Source organism: Anolis sagrei, chromosome 5 (assembly GCF_037176765.1).
Source record: "Anolis sagrei isolate rAnoSag1 chromosome 5, rAnoSag1.mat, whole genome shotgun sequence".
Classification (NCBI taxonomy): domain Eukaryota; kingdom Metazoa; phylum Chordata; class Lepidosauria; order Squamata; family Dactyloidae; genus Anolis; species Anolis sagrei.
In genome coordinates this window covers 80,393,491-80,410,853 of record NC_090025.1, presented here as the reverse complement: position 1 = coordinate 80,410,853, position 17,363 = coordinate 80,393,491, and the positions used below count along the sequence as shown (strand labels likewise).

Genomic DNA, 17,363 nt, shown 5'->3' with positions numbered 1-17,363 from the left:
TCTACATTTCTCCTCATTATAATTGCCACCCCATTTCTTCTTAGATTTTTATTTTCTGAACATTTTCTAAAATAGTAAAAAAACCCAGTAAAAAATAGTGGTTTTGGTGGGATTACTATATTAACTACATTTTATTTAGTATTAAATTAGTTAAATCCAGTATTTAAATTATATTAATGCTAAAATAAGTTTTAATTTTTAAAAAATCAACAGCAATCATGAAGTTTAATTAACTTGAGGTAGCATAGACAGTGGCAGTAGAAGCATCAAATTAAAGGTTTCTTATTCCAATTTACTGAGGAAATATTTGAAATGCTTTTGAAATGCTCACAAAACCAACATTTCCACTTAATTGCTAACAGACAAACTAATCAATTATGTTAGCTGCACAGGATAATTCCACAAGTTTTTGACTACACAAAGTCATTTGCACTCATGCTACTACATTTAGTAGTTTAGGTGGCAGATTTAGACAAAGTTTGAATCTTGGTTTTCCTGGGAGGGCAGGCTTATGCAGGGAAGTGTGCATCGTACAAGATGCACTTTGCCCATTGCTGAAGTGTATTCTGTTCTTATTTTCTAACCACAGGCAGCATTTAAATTTCTGATCTTACAACACTACCTACTATACAGGTTGAACAGAACAGATTGCATTCTATAGATAAAATGAATGGTTTTTTCATGTCTGTAGTTTGCAGAACAGAACAACCATTCAGTTACAGCTTCAGAACACTGAAGTGTAAGCATTGCAGTTGTTTTCTAGAAGATAGCTGTAACCTAGGAAAGACCATGGAATGTTTTTTCATGAACTTTCAGAAAGCTCTTGATTTGAATTCATTTTTGAATCCATAAAATATTTTTATGATCTGTTTCTAAATATTTATTACTAGTTTCTTATTAGTATGATTTTCTGTTCATTTGGCATCATATTATTATATGTACTGATAGGAATCAGAGATTTCTCTCACTCTGCTCCTGTATCCTTTTCAGAGCTTCTACTGAATTGTATTCATTCCAGAACCTGCAGAAACAGAAGGAGGGAAGGAGTACCCTTTCTGCCATAACCAGTTGTCATTGATTATTTTTCTGTCTTTGATCTTGTTTTCCATTCTGATGTATGAAATAGTAGTATTCTCAAAAGTTGTTCTATACCAGATTCCTATAAAATTTTTGAGCCCTTCAAAAAAGCTTATTTGAAGTTTCTGAAGTAACTTTGGGATGCTTAGAAACGTTTAGTTCAAGAGGAAAAACAGAATTTCATTATTTACAAACCAAAGAGGATCAAAATATAGGTTTTAAGTCTCAGGAAACAAGCTGGGATATAATAATACAAAAGGAGAAAAAACTGATTAAAATACTCTACCAGAGACTACTAGAGTGGGGTAAGGAGAAGGATCTAATAAAAGACAATATGGTCAAATGGGCGGTAGACATTGGGCACTCAATTCTCTTAAAGGAATGGGAACATGTTTGGAAGATCAAAATAAGATATACAAGAGCTGCCAATATAATTGAAGGCTGGTACAAAATTACTGGTATCTAACTCCTCTATAATTGTCAAAATTTTATAAAAAATATAATAACCAATGCTGGAAATGTGGGAGGGAAATAGGAACCTACTCCCACTTGTGGTAGGGATGTAAAATAATTAAGAAATATTGGACATTAATTCACAAACATACCCAAAAAATCATCAGGGTCAAATATGACATGAAACCTGAATACTGTCTACTGAATATAACAAATTTTGACTTGGGGAAAAACAAGGAGATCTTGTTTTATTTGACCGCAGCTGCGAGAACTATAGTAACTCAGAAATGGAAAGGAAGAGATCCCCCCAATAGAAGACTGGCTAGCCAAGATAATAGAATATATGAACATGGACAAATTATCTCATTTAATGGACAATACAAACAAAAGAAACCAAACAAATTGGGAATCCTTGAGAAGATATTTGCAGGAAGAAATGAAGCTTCAAATTTAAACATAAAAAATGAATCAAAAGCAAGCAGTTAGCAACCCATGGAAGGAAAAACTTAATTCATTTGGAAGATCAGATCTCTGTGGATCGCACTGGAAGCACCCATTCTCTTACCTCCCCTATGTCTTACCTTAACCCACCCTCCCTCCGCATCCCTTCCCTCCCCCCCCACCACCATCCATCCCGCTTCAATACCCCCCTTCCCACTCTCACATCCTTCCCTTCTTCCTTTCCTTCCTTCAACCTGATTGTTCCCCCTCTTTTATTGTAATATAGAAACAGTGAAAATAAAGATGAGTAATGAGAAAAAAAGAGGAAGAATAGAATTTTTCTTTTCCCGGTCCCATTATCACTTCCTGTCCCCAACAGCCATTGGCACCAGCTCCACTGAGCTAACTCTCTAGCTGGCATTTTCAGCAGTAGCTTATGAAGGAAATGAGTAATACTTGTTCCTCATTGCCCACTTTCTCTGTGGTGCCGATAAACAGCATATTTGGGTGCAGACTTCTAGGTCCTTGGGAGATTATTTTCCCAAGACAGCACTAATTTACATGTTTTTCCTCATGCAGTGTGCACAATTGTTGCTTATAGACAAAGGGAAATGGAAGGTGTACAAGTGGCAATAAGATTATCAGCAGGAGCAGAAGAGGGATGAAGGGTTGTCATGTCATAGACAATCTTGAAAAATGATCAAATATCTTCACATTTTGTTTCATTTCAAAAATAAGTTAAATTTTTTCCTGCATCAATCCAAAGCAAATGTGGCCGTTCTAGCTCATCTTTACTAACTGCTGTATTTTCTGTTTCAGTTATTAGCTGTGTGTATAAGTATATTATTTGTTTTTTCTGCTAGTGTTTTGCTATGCTGTCTAACAAGAGCTGCTACTTCATTGAAATAGTAAAACTCATGAAGAAGTGCCTCTGTGTCAGTTTGATCAATAGGGAAAGAAGGTGTCATGGCAAAAAGAGGAGGATTCTCTGTCTATGTACATAGTGCTTTACAAGGAATGAGAGGAAAGGTCTCTTATCTCAAAAAGTCAAAAGCTAGATATGTTGCAAAGGAAAAAATGGCCGCAGCATTAAATATTCTGGCAAAATGTTATTAGTACAATCTTGATGTTTACAGTCACTACCAAATCATTTTTGCACATAAAAGCATAAAAATTTAAAGCCTTGCTATTAGGAACTCTTCTTCTCGAAATTACATTAGCTGCTACTTATTTTTCCAAGACAAATTTTAAAATGCCGCATTATTAAGTTACCTAAAGAGAACGTACTGAGAAAAAACTGCTGTTTGTGTTTTGGGCTTTTGTAGGAGGAAGATACCAACTAGAAATAAAAATTCCAGAAACGTATCCATTTAATCCCCCCAAGGTACGTGACCATAATTTTTGTGAAGAATTCCCTGGATTGCTCTTGTAAACATTTTGTTAATTCATTGTTGCCTACCACACAAAGTCTTATACAGATAAGAGGACAATTATTAATTTGTAATTAGTTTCTGTTAGTGGTCTCTGGACACAAAAAGCCATACAGGCAAAGCATGTCAGACCTTTGTATTTGAAGAAACCTCTTTTTGAAAGATTTTCTCCTCTGTACTGCTTGATGGCCAGCATGGGAGCTGTTATATTTATGTATGGGTCAGATTTTAATTATAATGTTCATTTTATCTTTGGCATATATTAGTAAAAATGTTTAGAGCAAGGATGATTAACTTTTCAGATGGTGTTGGATTGTAGTGTAATCCAATACAAGTCAGCATATCTGAAGCAATTAGATTTAGAAAGCTTTGCTTTGCTCACATTCTGATTTAGAGATATATTTTCATTGTAGATGTAAACTGCATATTCTTGGCAGTTTGTAGAACTGGAACTATTGATTCCTGAAGTAGGTACAAGTTGCTGTTTTTTTATAATGACTGATACGACTGATATGAACAAGCAAGTAGCAGAGAAAAGATCATTTCTGCAATCTTGCTCCATTACAGTGTTCACTGGGTGTTTGTTCTTCAAATAATTCAGATAATGTGACTGATACTTTTCCAGGGGATCAGAGGTGGAACACATACTCAGCATCCAAAATGTGCCAGGTTCTGTTCCTGATATCTCCATTATTTGTGAAACCCTGGAGAGCTGCTACCTGTCAGTGAACACCTTAGTGAGCCAATAATCTAAATTCAGTTTAAGGCACTGGACCATAATTTCTGATTACACTATCTAACAAAATGTGAAAAAAATGTTCCTTGGTTGAAAGTGTTATTCCTGTTTAATTGTGTGGTACTTACTTTGAAAGTAGTTGTTACACTCCAGAAAAATAGTGGCTGCTACAAACTATGTTGAATTGGTTGAGACTCAATGAGATATTCATTGAAAAACTATAGCAAAATTTGTTGCAAGATGTCCTTAATAAACCTTTTCCATGTTTTTATGATAGAACCAATTGGGAAATGGCATTTATGACCCAGAAACAAAAATCGTGTTACATAATGTTACAAATGAAGGTCATGTGAGAATATGTTCCCTGCAGCAGAGAATCCCAATTTCTAGAGACGACTACATATTGATTCAGGACACAAATCTAAACAAACAAATATCTTCAAGTTGTAGAAATATTAGTAGTCTCCCATACTTTGTATCTATGCTTTTGCAGCTATTTTAATATTCATTTCTTTTTTTTTTATGTTCTAGGTGCGGTTTATCACCAAAATATGGCATCCTAATATTAGCTCAGTCACTGGGGCTATATGTTTGGATATCTTAAAAGATCAATGGTAAGGTTCTGCATAACGTTTTAGAAAATATAACTGGATTGCCATATACTTGGATTGCTATCTGTTGCAGAAGCCATTTAAATAAGTGATGGTTTCTTAGATTTCAGTAGCTATTATGGAAAGTGACTGGAAAGACCTTTTATTTCCTACTTCATTTTCAATAGAAAATAGATCAAAAGTTTATTAGCTGTAATTTATCCATTGAATTATTTGAAGAGAAAAATCTGAACTAAGTTTCTAAAGCCCCATCTACACTACCATATAATAAAGTTACATAATGCAATTTAATGCATCGAACTGCATTATGTGACAGTGTAGACTCATATAATGCAGTTCAACTACATTATGAAACTGCATCATATGGCAGTGTAGATAGTACCTAAATGAAACCAAACAATATTTTAAGATATTAGAATGTCTAGATGTTCCTTTCTGTATTTTCTAGTTTTCATTAACCATTGTTTGCCATGACATTTAAATGTACAAGCTATGGTCAGTGCTTTCCTACAGACATTTGTATTTCAAGGTGGTTGCAGATTGTAGTTTTAAGTTGCTATTAAAAGCAGTTTGCTTATTCATAACTGATTCTTCTGGTCATCATCTCTGGATGATCAGCTCTCTATGTCAGTCTCCCTGAGCTTGTGCAAAATGTTTGGAAGATAATAGTGCTGAGTGGGATTTTTTGGCACTAGTTTCACTTCCTCCTTTGTGTGTGTCAGTATTATCCCATTCTCTAGATTCTGCAGAAGAACAATCCACAATCACATGGGTTGTAGGATGTTATGTGGCCTATGTAATTTGCCAGAATGCTATAGATACTGAGCATTTGCCGAATCTTGTCCATGGAATGGATGTCAGAGGGGAGAACATAAGCAATATGATGTATGATGATGAGTGTTTCTCATTGTCATTATTTTAGTTAGGCCGCATATATGGATTATATAAGTGAAGGTGGTGGTTAATGCCTCCCTTCGGGAGGGCAAAATTCCAGCCAGCTTAAAGCAAGCTGTGATAAAACCGCTGTTGAAGAAACCATCACTGGACCCCACTCAATTTGTCAACTATCGGCCTGTTTCCAATCTCCCCTTTTTGGGCAAAGTCATGGAACGTGTGGTGGCCTCACAACTCCAGGCATTCTTGGTAGACACGGATTATCTGGATCCGGCACAGTCTGGCTTCAGGCCGGGGCATGGTACCGAGACAACTTTGGTCGCCTTAGTGGATGATCTGCGTCGGGAGCTTGACAGGGGGAGTATGTCCCTGTTGGTGCTGCTCGACCTCTCAGTGGCCTTCGATACCGTCGACCACGGTATCCTTCTGGGACGCCTCGCGGGGATGGGTCTTGGAGGTACTGTTCTGCAGTGGCTCCGCTCATTCCTCGAGGGTCGGTCTCAGAAGGTGTTACTGGGAGACTCCTGTTCAACCCCACAACCTTTGTCTTGTGGGGTTCCTCAGGGTTCAATGCTGTCTCCCATGTTGTTTAACATCTACATGAAGCCGCTGGGCGAGATCATCCGGAGTTTCAGAGTCCGATGTCATCTGTACGCAGATGATGTCCAACTCTGTCACTCCTTCCCACCTGCTACTAAGGAGGCTGTCGAGGTCCTGAACCGGTGCTTGGCCGCTGTGACGGTCTGGATGGGGGCGAACAAATTGAAATTGAATCCAGACAAGACAGAGGTACTCCTGGTTAGTCGCAAGGCCGAACAGGGTATAGGGTTACAGCCTGTGTTAGACGGGGTCGCACTCCCCCTGAAGACGCAGGTTCGCAGTTTGGGTGTGATCCTGGACTCATCGCTGAGCCTGGAACCCCAGGTTTCGGCGGTGACCAGGGGAGCATTCGCACAGTTAAAACTTGTGCGCCAACTGCGACCGTACCTTGGGAATTCTGACTTGGCCACGGTAGTCCACGCTCTGGTTACATCCCGTCTTGACTACTGCAACGCTCTCTACGTGGGGTTGCCTTTGAAGACAGCCCAGAAGCTCCAATTAGTCCAACGGGCGGCAGCCATGATACTAACAGGAGCGGGGCGCAGGGAGCATACAACTCCTCTGCTGCACCAGCTCCACTGGCTGCCGATCTGCTACCGGGCTCAATTCAAAGTGCTGGCGTTGGCCTTTAAAGCCCTAAACGGTTCTGGCCCAACTTATCTATCCGAACGTATCTCAACCTATCAGCCCACCAGGACCCTAAGATCTTCTGGGGAGTCCCTGCTCTCTATCCCGCCGGCTTCACAAGTGCGGCTGGCGGGAACAAGAGACAGGGCCTTTTCTGTGGTGGCCCCTCGGCTTTGGAACACCCTCCCCATAGAGGTAAGATCAGCCCCCTCGCTGCTGGTGTTTCGGAAAAGATTGAAGACATGGATGTTTAAACAAGCATTCGGTTAATCCGTTGCAACGAATTATGATGACTAAAGGACTGGTAATCATGGACGATGAATTTGGATTGCGACTCCAGTTACGAGATGCATTGGATGGTTATTGGTGGCCCAATAATTTGTATTGTATATGTGTTTTATGCTTTTAAACTGAATATTGTTGTTTTTTAAGTGTTGTAAACCGCAATGAGTCGCCGATTTAGGCTGAGATATTAGCGGTATACAAGCGCATTAATAAAATAAATAAATAAATATCATATAAGGTGTACCATATGAAAGCTAATGAACAAAGGATTCAGTGTTACTGTGCAATTGCATAACTTTCTAGTTTGCCTAGCTGATCTGATATTGACAAGAACAAAATTTTATTTGTAAATATTTGAATGTCCACAATAGCCAAGGTCCCAAACAGTTTTTTAAAAATAGATATGCAGACGTGAAAGCCTAAATACTCTAAAGGTACTTGATTTTGTCTGTTCTTGGAAGTTAAGCAGGAACAGTCGTGGTTAGGACTCGGATAGAAGACTGCCATTGGATATCAGCTATATGCTACATTTCAGAAGAAGGAACTGGCAAATGTTCTCTTGAGTATTCTTTGCCTAAGAAAACCTTATCAAATTCATAGGATTCCCATAGGTTGACAAGCAACTTGAAGGCACACGCACACATATGTCAGATTAACTTCATAAAAATAAAAATTGAATTAGAAGGATGTAGATCTTTCAGAAATATCTTTACTTTGGGATGAGATTACATGAGGTGACCCTAAAGCCAGGATGGGCAGATAATGCTGATAAACATGCTTCAAGAGGCACGAGAAATCTTTTTCCTTGAATGTGCTGCATAAATAAAGACATGAGTAATTAAGAAGTTGAAAATGGAAGCTGATTCCAGGAGTTTTCAAGGCACTTTCCACTTGACATGATGGATTTGGATGTTCTAGGTTTCTGAGCTGCCTCCAATATGCTCAATATTCCAGGGTTGTATTTGTTATACAGTAATCACCCACATAGGCAGTTTTAGGGGCCGCAGGTCGAGAAACTTGTTTTTCCGTTAGCTAATATCGCCACATCTGGCCAGTTTAGGAGCCTTTGATAAACTCATCCTGAGATCAGCATGATGGGTACTAATTACAGCAGTATTTACACTGCACTACTTTAGTCTGAAATGGGAGTCTCATGGTTGAATGTTCTTTTTGCATAGAAAATTTGGTGCCAAGAAAGAATGTGCTAGTTTGAAAAGAGTCTCAAGACTTGGCTTTGCCGTTGCGCCTTCGGAGAGTAGTCACACAACCCTATGCTATTGCTCCCTCAGTGTTTTGTCTCAGGACACCCCCCCCCCCCCCATATGTAGGTTTGTTTATCATCACTTTATGTACATGCGGCCCGCTCTCTGTTATTATGTTTTGGTTTTATGTTTTATGTGTATTGTTTATATGCTTTGATTTTTTCCCTTTAATTATTATGTTGTTTGTTTTCTTGTAATTTTGTAATTTTTGTATTGTAATTTATTGTTTGGGCTTGGCCCCATGTAAGCCGCTCTGAGTCCCCATTGGGGGAGATGGTGGCGGGGTATAAATAAAGATGATGATGATGATGATGATGATTATTATTATTATTACTATTATAGTTTTCTTCACCCTCTCTGTAGGAAACGATTCCCTCACAACCTACCTGCAGTTTCAAAGTGATACAATCCAACCATAGTTTTAACATTTTATTGAGAAGGAGATGTAGCTTCAACTTACACCCATTAAAATGTCTGTCCTCTGTGCTTGTTTACTTTTTTGTTTTTGCTGTATATGGTTTACATCAGGGGTCCCCAAACTATGGCCCGCGGGCCACTTCCGACCCACCAAGGGCACTTATCCGGCCCGTGGAGGAAGAGCGCACCCCCCCCCCCCACACACACAGTACCCCTCCCTTGGCTGGCTCATGCTATCCGTCAGGACTGATGGGCAACGTGAGCCAACCAAAGGAGGCTGCCCCAGCGCTCCATGCAGTCAAGCCGGCCACATGACTTTGGAGGTGTCTACGGACAAGCCGGCTCTTCGACTTAGAAATGCAGATGAGCACCACACCCCAGAGTCAGACACGACTGGACTTCATGTCAGAGGAAAACCTTTAACTAGGAAAATTGTGGAAGATCCAGGGTGGGAGAAAGAACTCTTGTCTGTTGGAGGTAGATATAAATGTTTCAATTGGCCATCTTGATTACCATTTCATAGCCTGACAGTTTTTAGGGAGAATCCTTTGTTGAGAGGTGATCAGCTGTCCCTGATTGTTTCTTGTGTGGCGTTCCCCTGTGTTTGAGTGTTGTTCTTTATTTACAGTTATAATTTTAGAGTTTTTTTTAATACTGATAGCCAGATTTTGTTCAGACTAGGAATAGGAAGATTTCCCATTCTCTGCTCCTGGAATTACTGCCTAAAGAGGGCTAGAAAGAACCCCCTCTAAGGGCCCTTCCACACAGCAAAATAAGATATGTGCAATGTGCATAGGAATTTTTAATTGATTTTTTTTAAAAAAAACTATAGTCTGGCCCTCCAGCGGTCTGAGGGACAATGAACTGGCCCCCGGTTTAAAAGGTTTGAGGACCCCTGGTTTACATAATGGACAAAAAGTCATAATTATTCTTTAGTTTTGTTGATGATTAAACTTTTTGAGTGTTATAAGAGGATAAATTATTTTAAATTCAATTCCATGTTACATGGAATCTGCGACACATTGATGTTAACATTTTGATATTTGAATTCTCTTTTTGCTGATAGTGTGATATAGAGGAATAAACGAATACTTTCCACTCACCTCATTTCCAAACTTGCATTTTAGGGCTGCAGCAATGACTCTAAGAACAGTCTTGTTATCACTGCAAGCGCTCTTGGCAGCTGCAGAGCCTGATGATCCACAGGATGCAGTAGTGGCAAATCAGGTACAGTATTTGGGAAGATTCTAGTTTTTTTGATTGTCAGCCCCAAGGTTAGAATGCTTTCCAGGCTTTGTTTTGATAACTCTAAAAAACAAGTCAGTAAAAGCATTGCTTAGAAAACACACAAGATAACAAAAGCTGGGTACAGTGTGGAATCAGAAAGATCCTACTAATGATGCAATCAACGTTTGATTATGGGACCATTTGCTTGAAACCTGTTTGTCCTGCCACAGCTGTGAAATGAACAGTTCTTTTCAGCAGATACATGACTGTACACTACTGCCTATTTTGAAGTTCACTGTTTTTGTTGTCTGACCATTATGTCAACTCGTGGCCATATGTCTTAAATATACCCACACAAACTCCTGTGTAAGATTTATTTACAGCTGAGACGTGTTTCTTATGAGGTCCCAAATTGGAAGTTGCCTACAATGAAGAGCTTTAGAAATTACTTACAAAAGCTTTACCTTCTAAAATAAGTCACAGTAGATTACTTTTAGGGTTTTTAAAATTATGTTTATTATAGTTTTGCTTACAAATATTTTAAAAGCAGAAGAAATAAGTCTTTAGGGGATGGGTGGTGGGGGATGGCTGGGTATGGGGGTGTGCAAGGATGGGTTAGGAGTGAATTGGGGAGTGGGGGAAGAAGCAACTGAAAATCGAAGATAGAGGAGAGAGGAGGAAGAAGGGAAGGAGAAGAGAAGAGAAGAAGAAAGAAAGGAGATAAGAGGAGAGAAAGAGAGGAAGAGACAGATACATAGCAATTAAAAATCAGATTAGAAACAGTTTCTTTTTGTTGACTTCCACCTTTATTTTCCCTGGTAATTTTGGTTTTCGCACTAGTGCCGTATTTTTGTTTGGTGTTGGTCACTTCTTTTTTTTTTTGATTTTTCAAATCTCTAATTTCTTGTTTTCAGTTCTATAACTTGTACTCACTTAGGAGTAGCAAGTCTTTGTGGGCTTCGTTTTGATTCCTTGTAGTTTTTGTAAGGGTTCCAGTCTTTTGGGTTTATTGGTTTGCCGTCCGGGTCTTTAAGATAATATGTTAATAAGTACATATCCATTATTTCAGATTCTTTAGCTTCCCATTCTTCTTTGGTTGGCAGTTCCTTTAGTTTCCACTTCTTAGTGTATACGATCCTTGCGGCTGTTGTCAGGAATGTGAATAGCTTGTCTTTATTTTTTTCGAACCGTTCGAAAAAAATAAAGATTACTTTTAGTTTTAATGTTTCTTTCTGTGTGTAATATTTGTGTTCTTGGCGACATGAGAAATACACATGTTCTTGGTTGGGCCAGTTTGCTCTTGAAACTATCTTTGTCAGGATCTCAAAATATGCACCTCAATTGAACAACCCCAGGTTGTTAAGTCTGAATCCTTTTATTTACACAAAAGTGATTTTATTATAGAAATATGTTCAGTCCCAGAGAGGTCTTTATAAAAGAGAGAGCCTTCTCATTGCTGTTAATATCAGTAATTGCTGGTCATCATCTTAAATTATATCCAGTTGCTTAATGGCTTTCTGTAAGCTATAAGATTTTTATGAATGCAATCACATGTACATTGATTTCCATTAGTTTCTTGATAACCAGAATGAGCAACAGTATTTACAATATCAGACCTTTGAATTGGCTGTATCTCCTTGGCAGGGATGTCAGTTCTCCCTTGTCCTGCAAAAAGCTACACAGCCCTTTTGAATTTGAGCAGGAGAGGTAACAGAAAAACTCACTTTTCATTTAAAAACAAAACACATTTTGTGTTTTAAAGTAGAGTGGTGCTTTCTGGAGGATTCTGAAAGTGTGATTTTAGCTTTAAACAAACAATACATGTTTTGTTTTCAAATTCTACAGCCTGCATATGTCAGTGGTGAACCACCAGGTCCAGTAGCAGCAAGGGGATTCTAGCAGATGCAAACAGGAGCAGGGAAGCATGTTGTCCATGGATGCTGTATTTTCCATATACTATATGGATACCAAGATGATGGCAACTGTGAAGATTTTTTGTGGGAGAGATTTGAGGCAGTCTGAATATAAACCTTATCTTTAAATTTGAATAGTTGTATGAATTTACTTATTTTTCTTCCCTTCTCTGGTGCAGTACAAGCAAAATCCAGAAATGTTTAAACAGACAGCTCGGCTTTGGGCACACGTGTATGCTGGAGCACCAGTTTCTAGTCCAGAATACACCAAAAAGATAGAAAACCTTTGTGCTATGGGCTTTGATAGGGTAAGTATTGATTATTCAGATAACTGTTAGATTTCAGTAATGCTGTTCTGTCGCGCGCTGGGCTTGAAACGAATTGCTTTTAAAACAGGACGTGCAACTTTAGCCCAGGGGGAAGCCAGGGGGCTCGAAGAGAAATTCATGTAGGATATTCACCATAAACAGTCTTTAGAGGACTTGTGAAATATAACAAAGTCTTTTATTGGTGAACAATCAACAGAAACTTCCTTTGTCTTCAAAAGGTTAAACAAATGCTTCCAGGCTTTGTGCAACTGGTGGCTTCTGTTACTTTTACTCTAAAGGAAAATCCCTTTCCAAACTTCTCCCAGGCTAACTGTGAACCTAAACCTAACTGATGTGGGCTCCACTACCGGGTTGAACTGCGTCTCAAAGCACCGAGTGGACCTACCAGTAGGCCTGTAGTCACTTCAGCTGGAGTTCTTAGATATTCAAAGCTGTTTTTCCCTCCGAAATTCCTCAGAGCTTTAGGGCTGTTTCCCTGGGAATCTTTGGGAATCCTTTTGCTCTTAAGACTGTTCTCCCCCAGGAAGTCTTAAGGGTTGAAGCCTTTGTACAGGGGAAGTCTGTACACGTCCTGTACATTGACTTTCCTTGCTGAGACTGACTGAAAATGGCTCCCTTCCCTTCTTAATTACCCTGAGTAAGGGGCGGGACCAAAACTTAATGATGATGGACAAGTGGCTTGCCCAATAACTGCAACCAAAAGAAGCCACCTATCTGCAGAGTCCCTGAAACCTAGGACTGCAAACAAACATTTAATGTAAAGCAAACAAAATTGGAGCTCCTGGTACAGCTGTACCAGAACAAATGCCTTCCTTAAGATAGTGTGTCTCCCCTCTCCCTATTTAGTTGGGTGGAAGTTCTTTTAAGAATCCTTTTACGTTTTACCATGGCTAGTAGTGTTGGAGGAAAGTTCTGAGAGTGCCTTGGACTGCCAGAAGATCCAACCAGTCCATACTTCAGGAAATAAAGCCCGACTGCTCATTGGAGAAAAGGATAGTAGAGGCCAAGATTAAGTACTTTGGCCAAATCATGAGAAGACAGGAAAGCTTAGAGAAGACAATAATGCTGGGGAAAATGGAAGGAAAAAGGAAGAGGGGCCAACCAAGGGCAAGATGGATGGCATCCTTGAAGTGACTGGATTGACCTCGAAGGAGCTGGGGGTGGAGATGGCCAACAGGGAGCTCTGGCGTGGACTGGTCCATGAGGTCACAAAGAGTTGGAAATGACTGAACGAATTAAATACAAGAAGTTTCTCAGAGGCTCCATTTTAATGTGCAAATTCTCTACTAAGTAGCTGGCCAAGATTTAGCCATTCTCAAATTAATGCATGAATTTCATTGTGCCATTATTGGATTGACATAAAGAGCAGGTATAATTCCTACTTATATAACTTTTTTTTGTCTTTGCAGAACAAAGTAATAGTGGCCTTGTCATCAAAATCGTGGGATGTAGAGACAGCAACAGAACTACTTCTGAGTAACTGAGCCATGTGTAGAGAACTGCTTCTGTAGCCCAGCTTGCCCCTTCTTGAGGAGCGTCACCATCTCTTATTTTTAGGTTTCTATATAGATTCTCTTTTAAAACTGGCATTCTTGCCTGATGCTATCTAGGCACTGTTGGAGACTGAAAAGAACGGCTCTGTAAATAAAGCTGATTAAACGTCTGTGTAAATTTAAAAAGGGGAGGGGGGAAATACTTTAATTTTTTCTTACTAAATATTGTAAATTCCTTCAGCTTGGCTAAAACAATGGGGACGACATGCCTACTTTAGTGTTAGCAGTGTGACCAAGACTAGCAGGAATTTGCATCCAGATTTTGACTTTTAAGAATTTATTCAGAACACATCTGATTGTGTCCATACTCATCAGTCGTTGATGTCACTCATCCCAGCTACCTTTACCATTTTTTTTAACATGGATCCTACGTGCCTGTGGACTGACCTTATATTTGCATGCTTGTACTTTACACTTTAAAAAGAAGTAGGGTAAATTGAACAGAGCACCATTTGAGGTATTTGAGTATTCATTCTTGTAACTTTTTTTCCTAAGGTTTTCCAAATGTGCTCATAGATTAAAATGGTAACCTACTCAGAACTGTCTTCACCATCTAAAGAGTAGCAATCCTGTATATTTTTTCTTTCCCCCAGCTCCTACTGAGCTGCACACACAACTACAGTATCACACTAGGATCTCTCCAGAATTTGTGGGTATGTGCCATTTAAAGTAGCCTAGTTTTCCACTTCAAGTGGTATATTTTGAATAACCAGTAAAAGTGTTTCAACCATTGTACTTTCTACACAATTGTATAAAGGTTTGGTATATTTGGACATAGCACAAACAAGTGGAGCTGCTCTTGTTTCTTATGCAGAAATCAAACCTTATTTCAATAAATTCTGGATAGAATGAATTCACTGAGAAGAACTGGTTCTCTGTCAACACCGAGAATGCCATCTTTTTTTCCTCTAGTATTTGCTGTGATGCAATCACTTTTGGGGCAGCACTGTCCTACTTTTATTTTGGCTGTAGCTTTAAGTAGAGGTTGCTTATGGAGAGTTTTACAAGATCCTCTTGTGTTCATTTTCCCTCGCTGCCACTTGAGAAGTTTTGTTGTTTTTTTACTGTACATAAGATAACATGCCATTAGAAGTTTCTTCTCGGCTGATGTTTCTGTTGAAAACAATTGTACATATAGCCAATCTTTCTATTTATTCTGAGAGAACTAGAAGGTCCTGTTCGTTTTTATAAGTCCAAATACTCCTAACTTTGTTAAAAGTTAGTATCATTGCATAAAGAGTTCCATCTGAGCAAAATGCAGTGATGTGAGAATATCGAATTGTGAGAATAAAATCAGCAAAGTTGTCTCCCTCCCCCTTAAGCTTCTATACTTATATGTAGGAATGTTTACATCAGTCCTTTTGAAAATATTGAGCAGACAGTGGTACCAAGGCCTAAATTCAACAATTGACCTAATAAGAATACAATTTAGAAGGCACCCATTGAATTAATGGTAACTTGGTAGTGCAAAATTACGTAAATTCCATTATTGCAAAGGATGTGCTCTAGTTGAGCATAACCATTGAATTCTGGACTAAATCACATCTGTTAATTGGTCAAAGTACATAACTGCCGAGACTCTGAAACAAAGTAGAGCAATAGGAAAGTTGGGTGTGATCTTGTTAATGCAGGAGTCTGTTCTGCCATATATATGAGCGATCTTTAATATCAATTTATTTGCAACACAGGTAGAAAGACGTTGTAATTTGTATCTGTGCAATATGGAACACTAAATTTTTCACATCCTATTTATGCAGTGATGTGGTTTATCTTGCAGTCATGTAAATCACCTTCAGATGCCAAAGGGAAATGTGGTTTGTTTGTTTGTTTACTTAACTTGATATTTATTTTTTTTCAAAAACAAGCTGCTGCTGCTCAACCAAGTTTTTGTTAAATAATCGCCAGGACCAACATAACTGGCAATCTGCAATTTGTGTTTGTATCTCTTTAAAAAAATCTATATTTTGTGAGTTTTCATCTACAGCATTGTTTACCCTGGTGGTAATAGTGTAAATGGCTGCTAGACTACATTTTCCTTGTTCTTTGCAACTTATCAAAGGAAAGAGCTTAAAAGTAACTAGATGGAAAAACAAAGGCGTTTTCCCCATCTAGATGACCTTTCTAGCAAAGCTTTCAATGATTGTGTCAAATTATGCTAGTGAGGCTTTGAACACAGGAGAAAAGGCTTAGGCTAAACATGGCGTTTCATTTTTCCTTGGCTACTTGCTCAGTACAGAACTTCTTTATCGTGTGTATGTGTGTATGTAAAATGAATTCACATATGACTACAGGTGGTAGGTTTTCCTTCTATGGTTATAGTGTAAAGACAGTGAGTGGGTCTGCCATTGCACCAGAGAGAGTGGAGTAAGGAAGTGCAAATGTGAGTAAGAATTGTTAACTAAGTTTGCAAGTGACTGGTATTGGATATGTGTGTAACAGTGGACAGATAATGGAGCTGAGCAGGTTTAAAATCCTGCCGGGATCAATCCAATTGCAGATGAGCTTTACCCTGTCAATGAGAACTACTCACTGGATCTTAATTTGCTTCTTTGCTCTTCTTTAGCATTATGGACGATCCCCCTTCTAGTTGGGGCCTGTACATTCATGGTGGAGGATCTGCTGCACAGTTCACATATTCTGTGTTCCATGTAATTGGTTCTGTAATATCTGTCAGTTTTAAAGCTGATCCTGCACTGAACAGAGACTGGACTAGATGACTTTCATAGTTGTTGGCAGTTTGTGATTATGCAAGATGCTTGTTTCTGGAAACTGAAAATAGCCAGTATATATTAAATAAATCAACATGGCTGAATTTGGTTTGTGTCAATGGATACTGAAAAATAACCCCAGTCTGATCCTAACACAGAGACAAGCCCGAAGGGATGCCCTGCCCATTGTCAGAGGCTTCAGCAAACTCATTAAGTGCCAAAAACAAACTGTGTTTCCAAAACCTCGGATGGACCACCACATTTGTGTTTTGTTCACCTGTCAAGCTGCCATTAAACCTCTTGAGAAATTAAGTAGTGACACATTTTACATTCCACCTGACCTGTGCTATAGAAATCCAAGGCTGTTCAGCGGCATATAATCTCAACTTAAATTAATGAACATTTTTGAGCAGTAAATTATTTGTATACATTTTTTGTTTTGGAGTATTTGAAAATACCTAATGTATGAAACCTCAACCGTTTGTCTGGAAACAGAAACTTGAGTAATTGAAAGCAACATTTTGTCTGGGAGTAAACTATGCAAACCCAAGTATATCGTACAGAAAAGATGTCGCAGGATGTGTACCTTGTCTTTGGGGAGTGAAAAGACAACACTGAGCAATTTGTTTTCTTGTATTTTATCATTTAAAGGGGGGGGGGGGCATGGAACTGGATAAAGCGCATATTTATTAAGCTGTTTTTGCCAGACACTGGCTTTTGCATTCACTCTGTCTGGAAGGTGACTACCCACAGAGGAAAAGGGATTGCATTTATGGGCTCTGTTAATCATTAAATCTTTG

At 38.8% G+C, this 17,363-nt stretch overlaps 1 protein-coding gene across 2 annotated transcripts in view; it reads left to right on the top strand.

Moving 5' to 3' along the window:
* Positions 1 to 16,667, top strand: part of UBE2K (ubiquitin conjugating enzyme E2 K) — a 44,185-nt gene extending 27,518 nt beyond the window's left edge. Inside the window, exons 2-5 of one of the 2 annotated variants that reach the window (XM_067468802.1) lie at positions 4,669 to 4,751; positions 9,961 to 10,060; positions 12,153 to 12,281; positions 13,712 to 16,667. In XM_067468802.1, coding sequence (XP_067324903.1) covers positions 4,669 to 4,751; positions 9,961 to 10,060; positions 12,153 to 12,281; positions 13,712 to 13,786 — 387 coding nt within the window. In that variant the 3' untranslated portion in view covers positions 13,787 to 16,667. Of the gene's footprint in view, positions 1 to 3,296; positions 3,356 to 4,668; positions 4,753 to 9,960; positions 10,061 to 12,152; positions 12,282 to 13,711 lie in introns of those variants that run through there. The other variant, XR_010910016.1, reaches the window with a different exon arrangement.
* Positions 16,668 to 17,363: the final 696 nt, after the last annotated feature.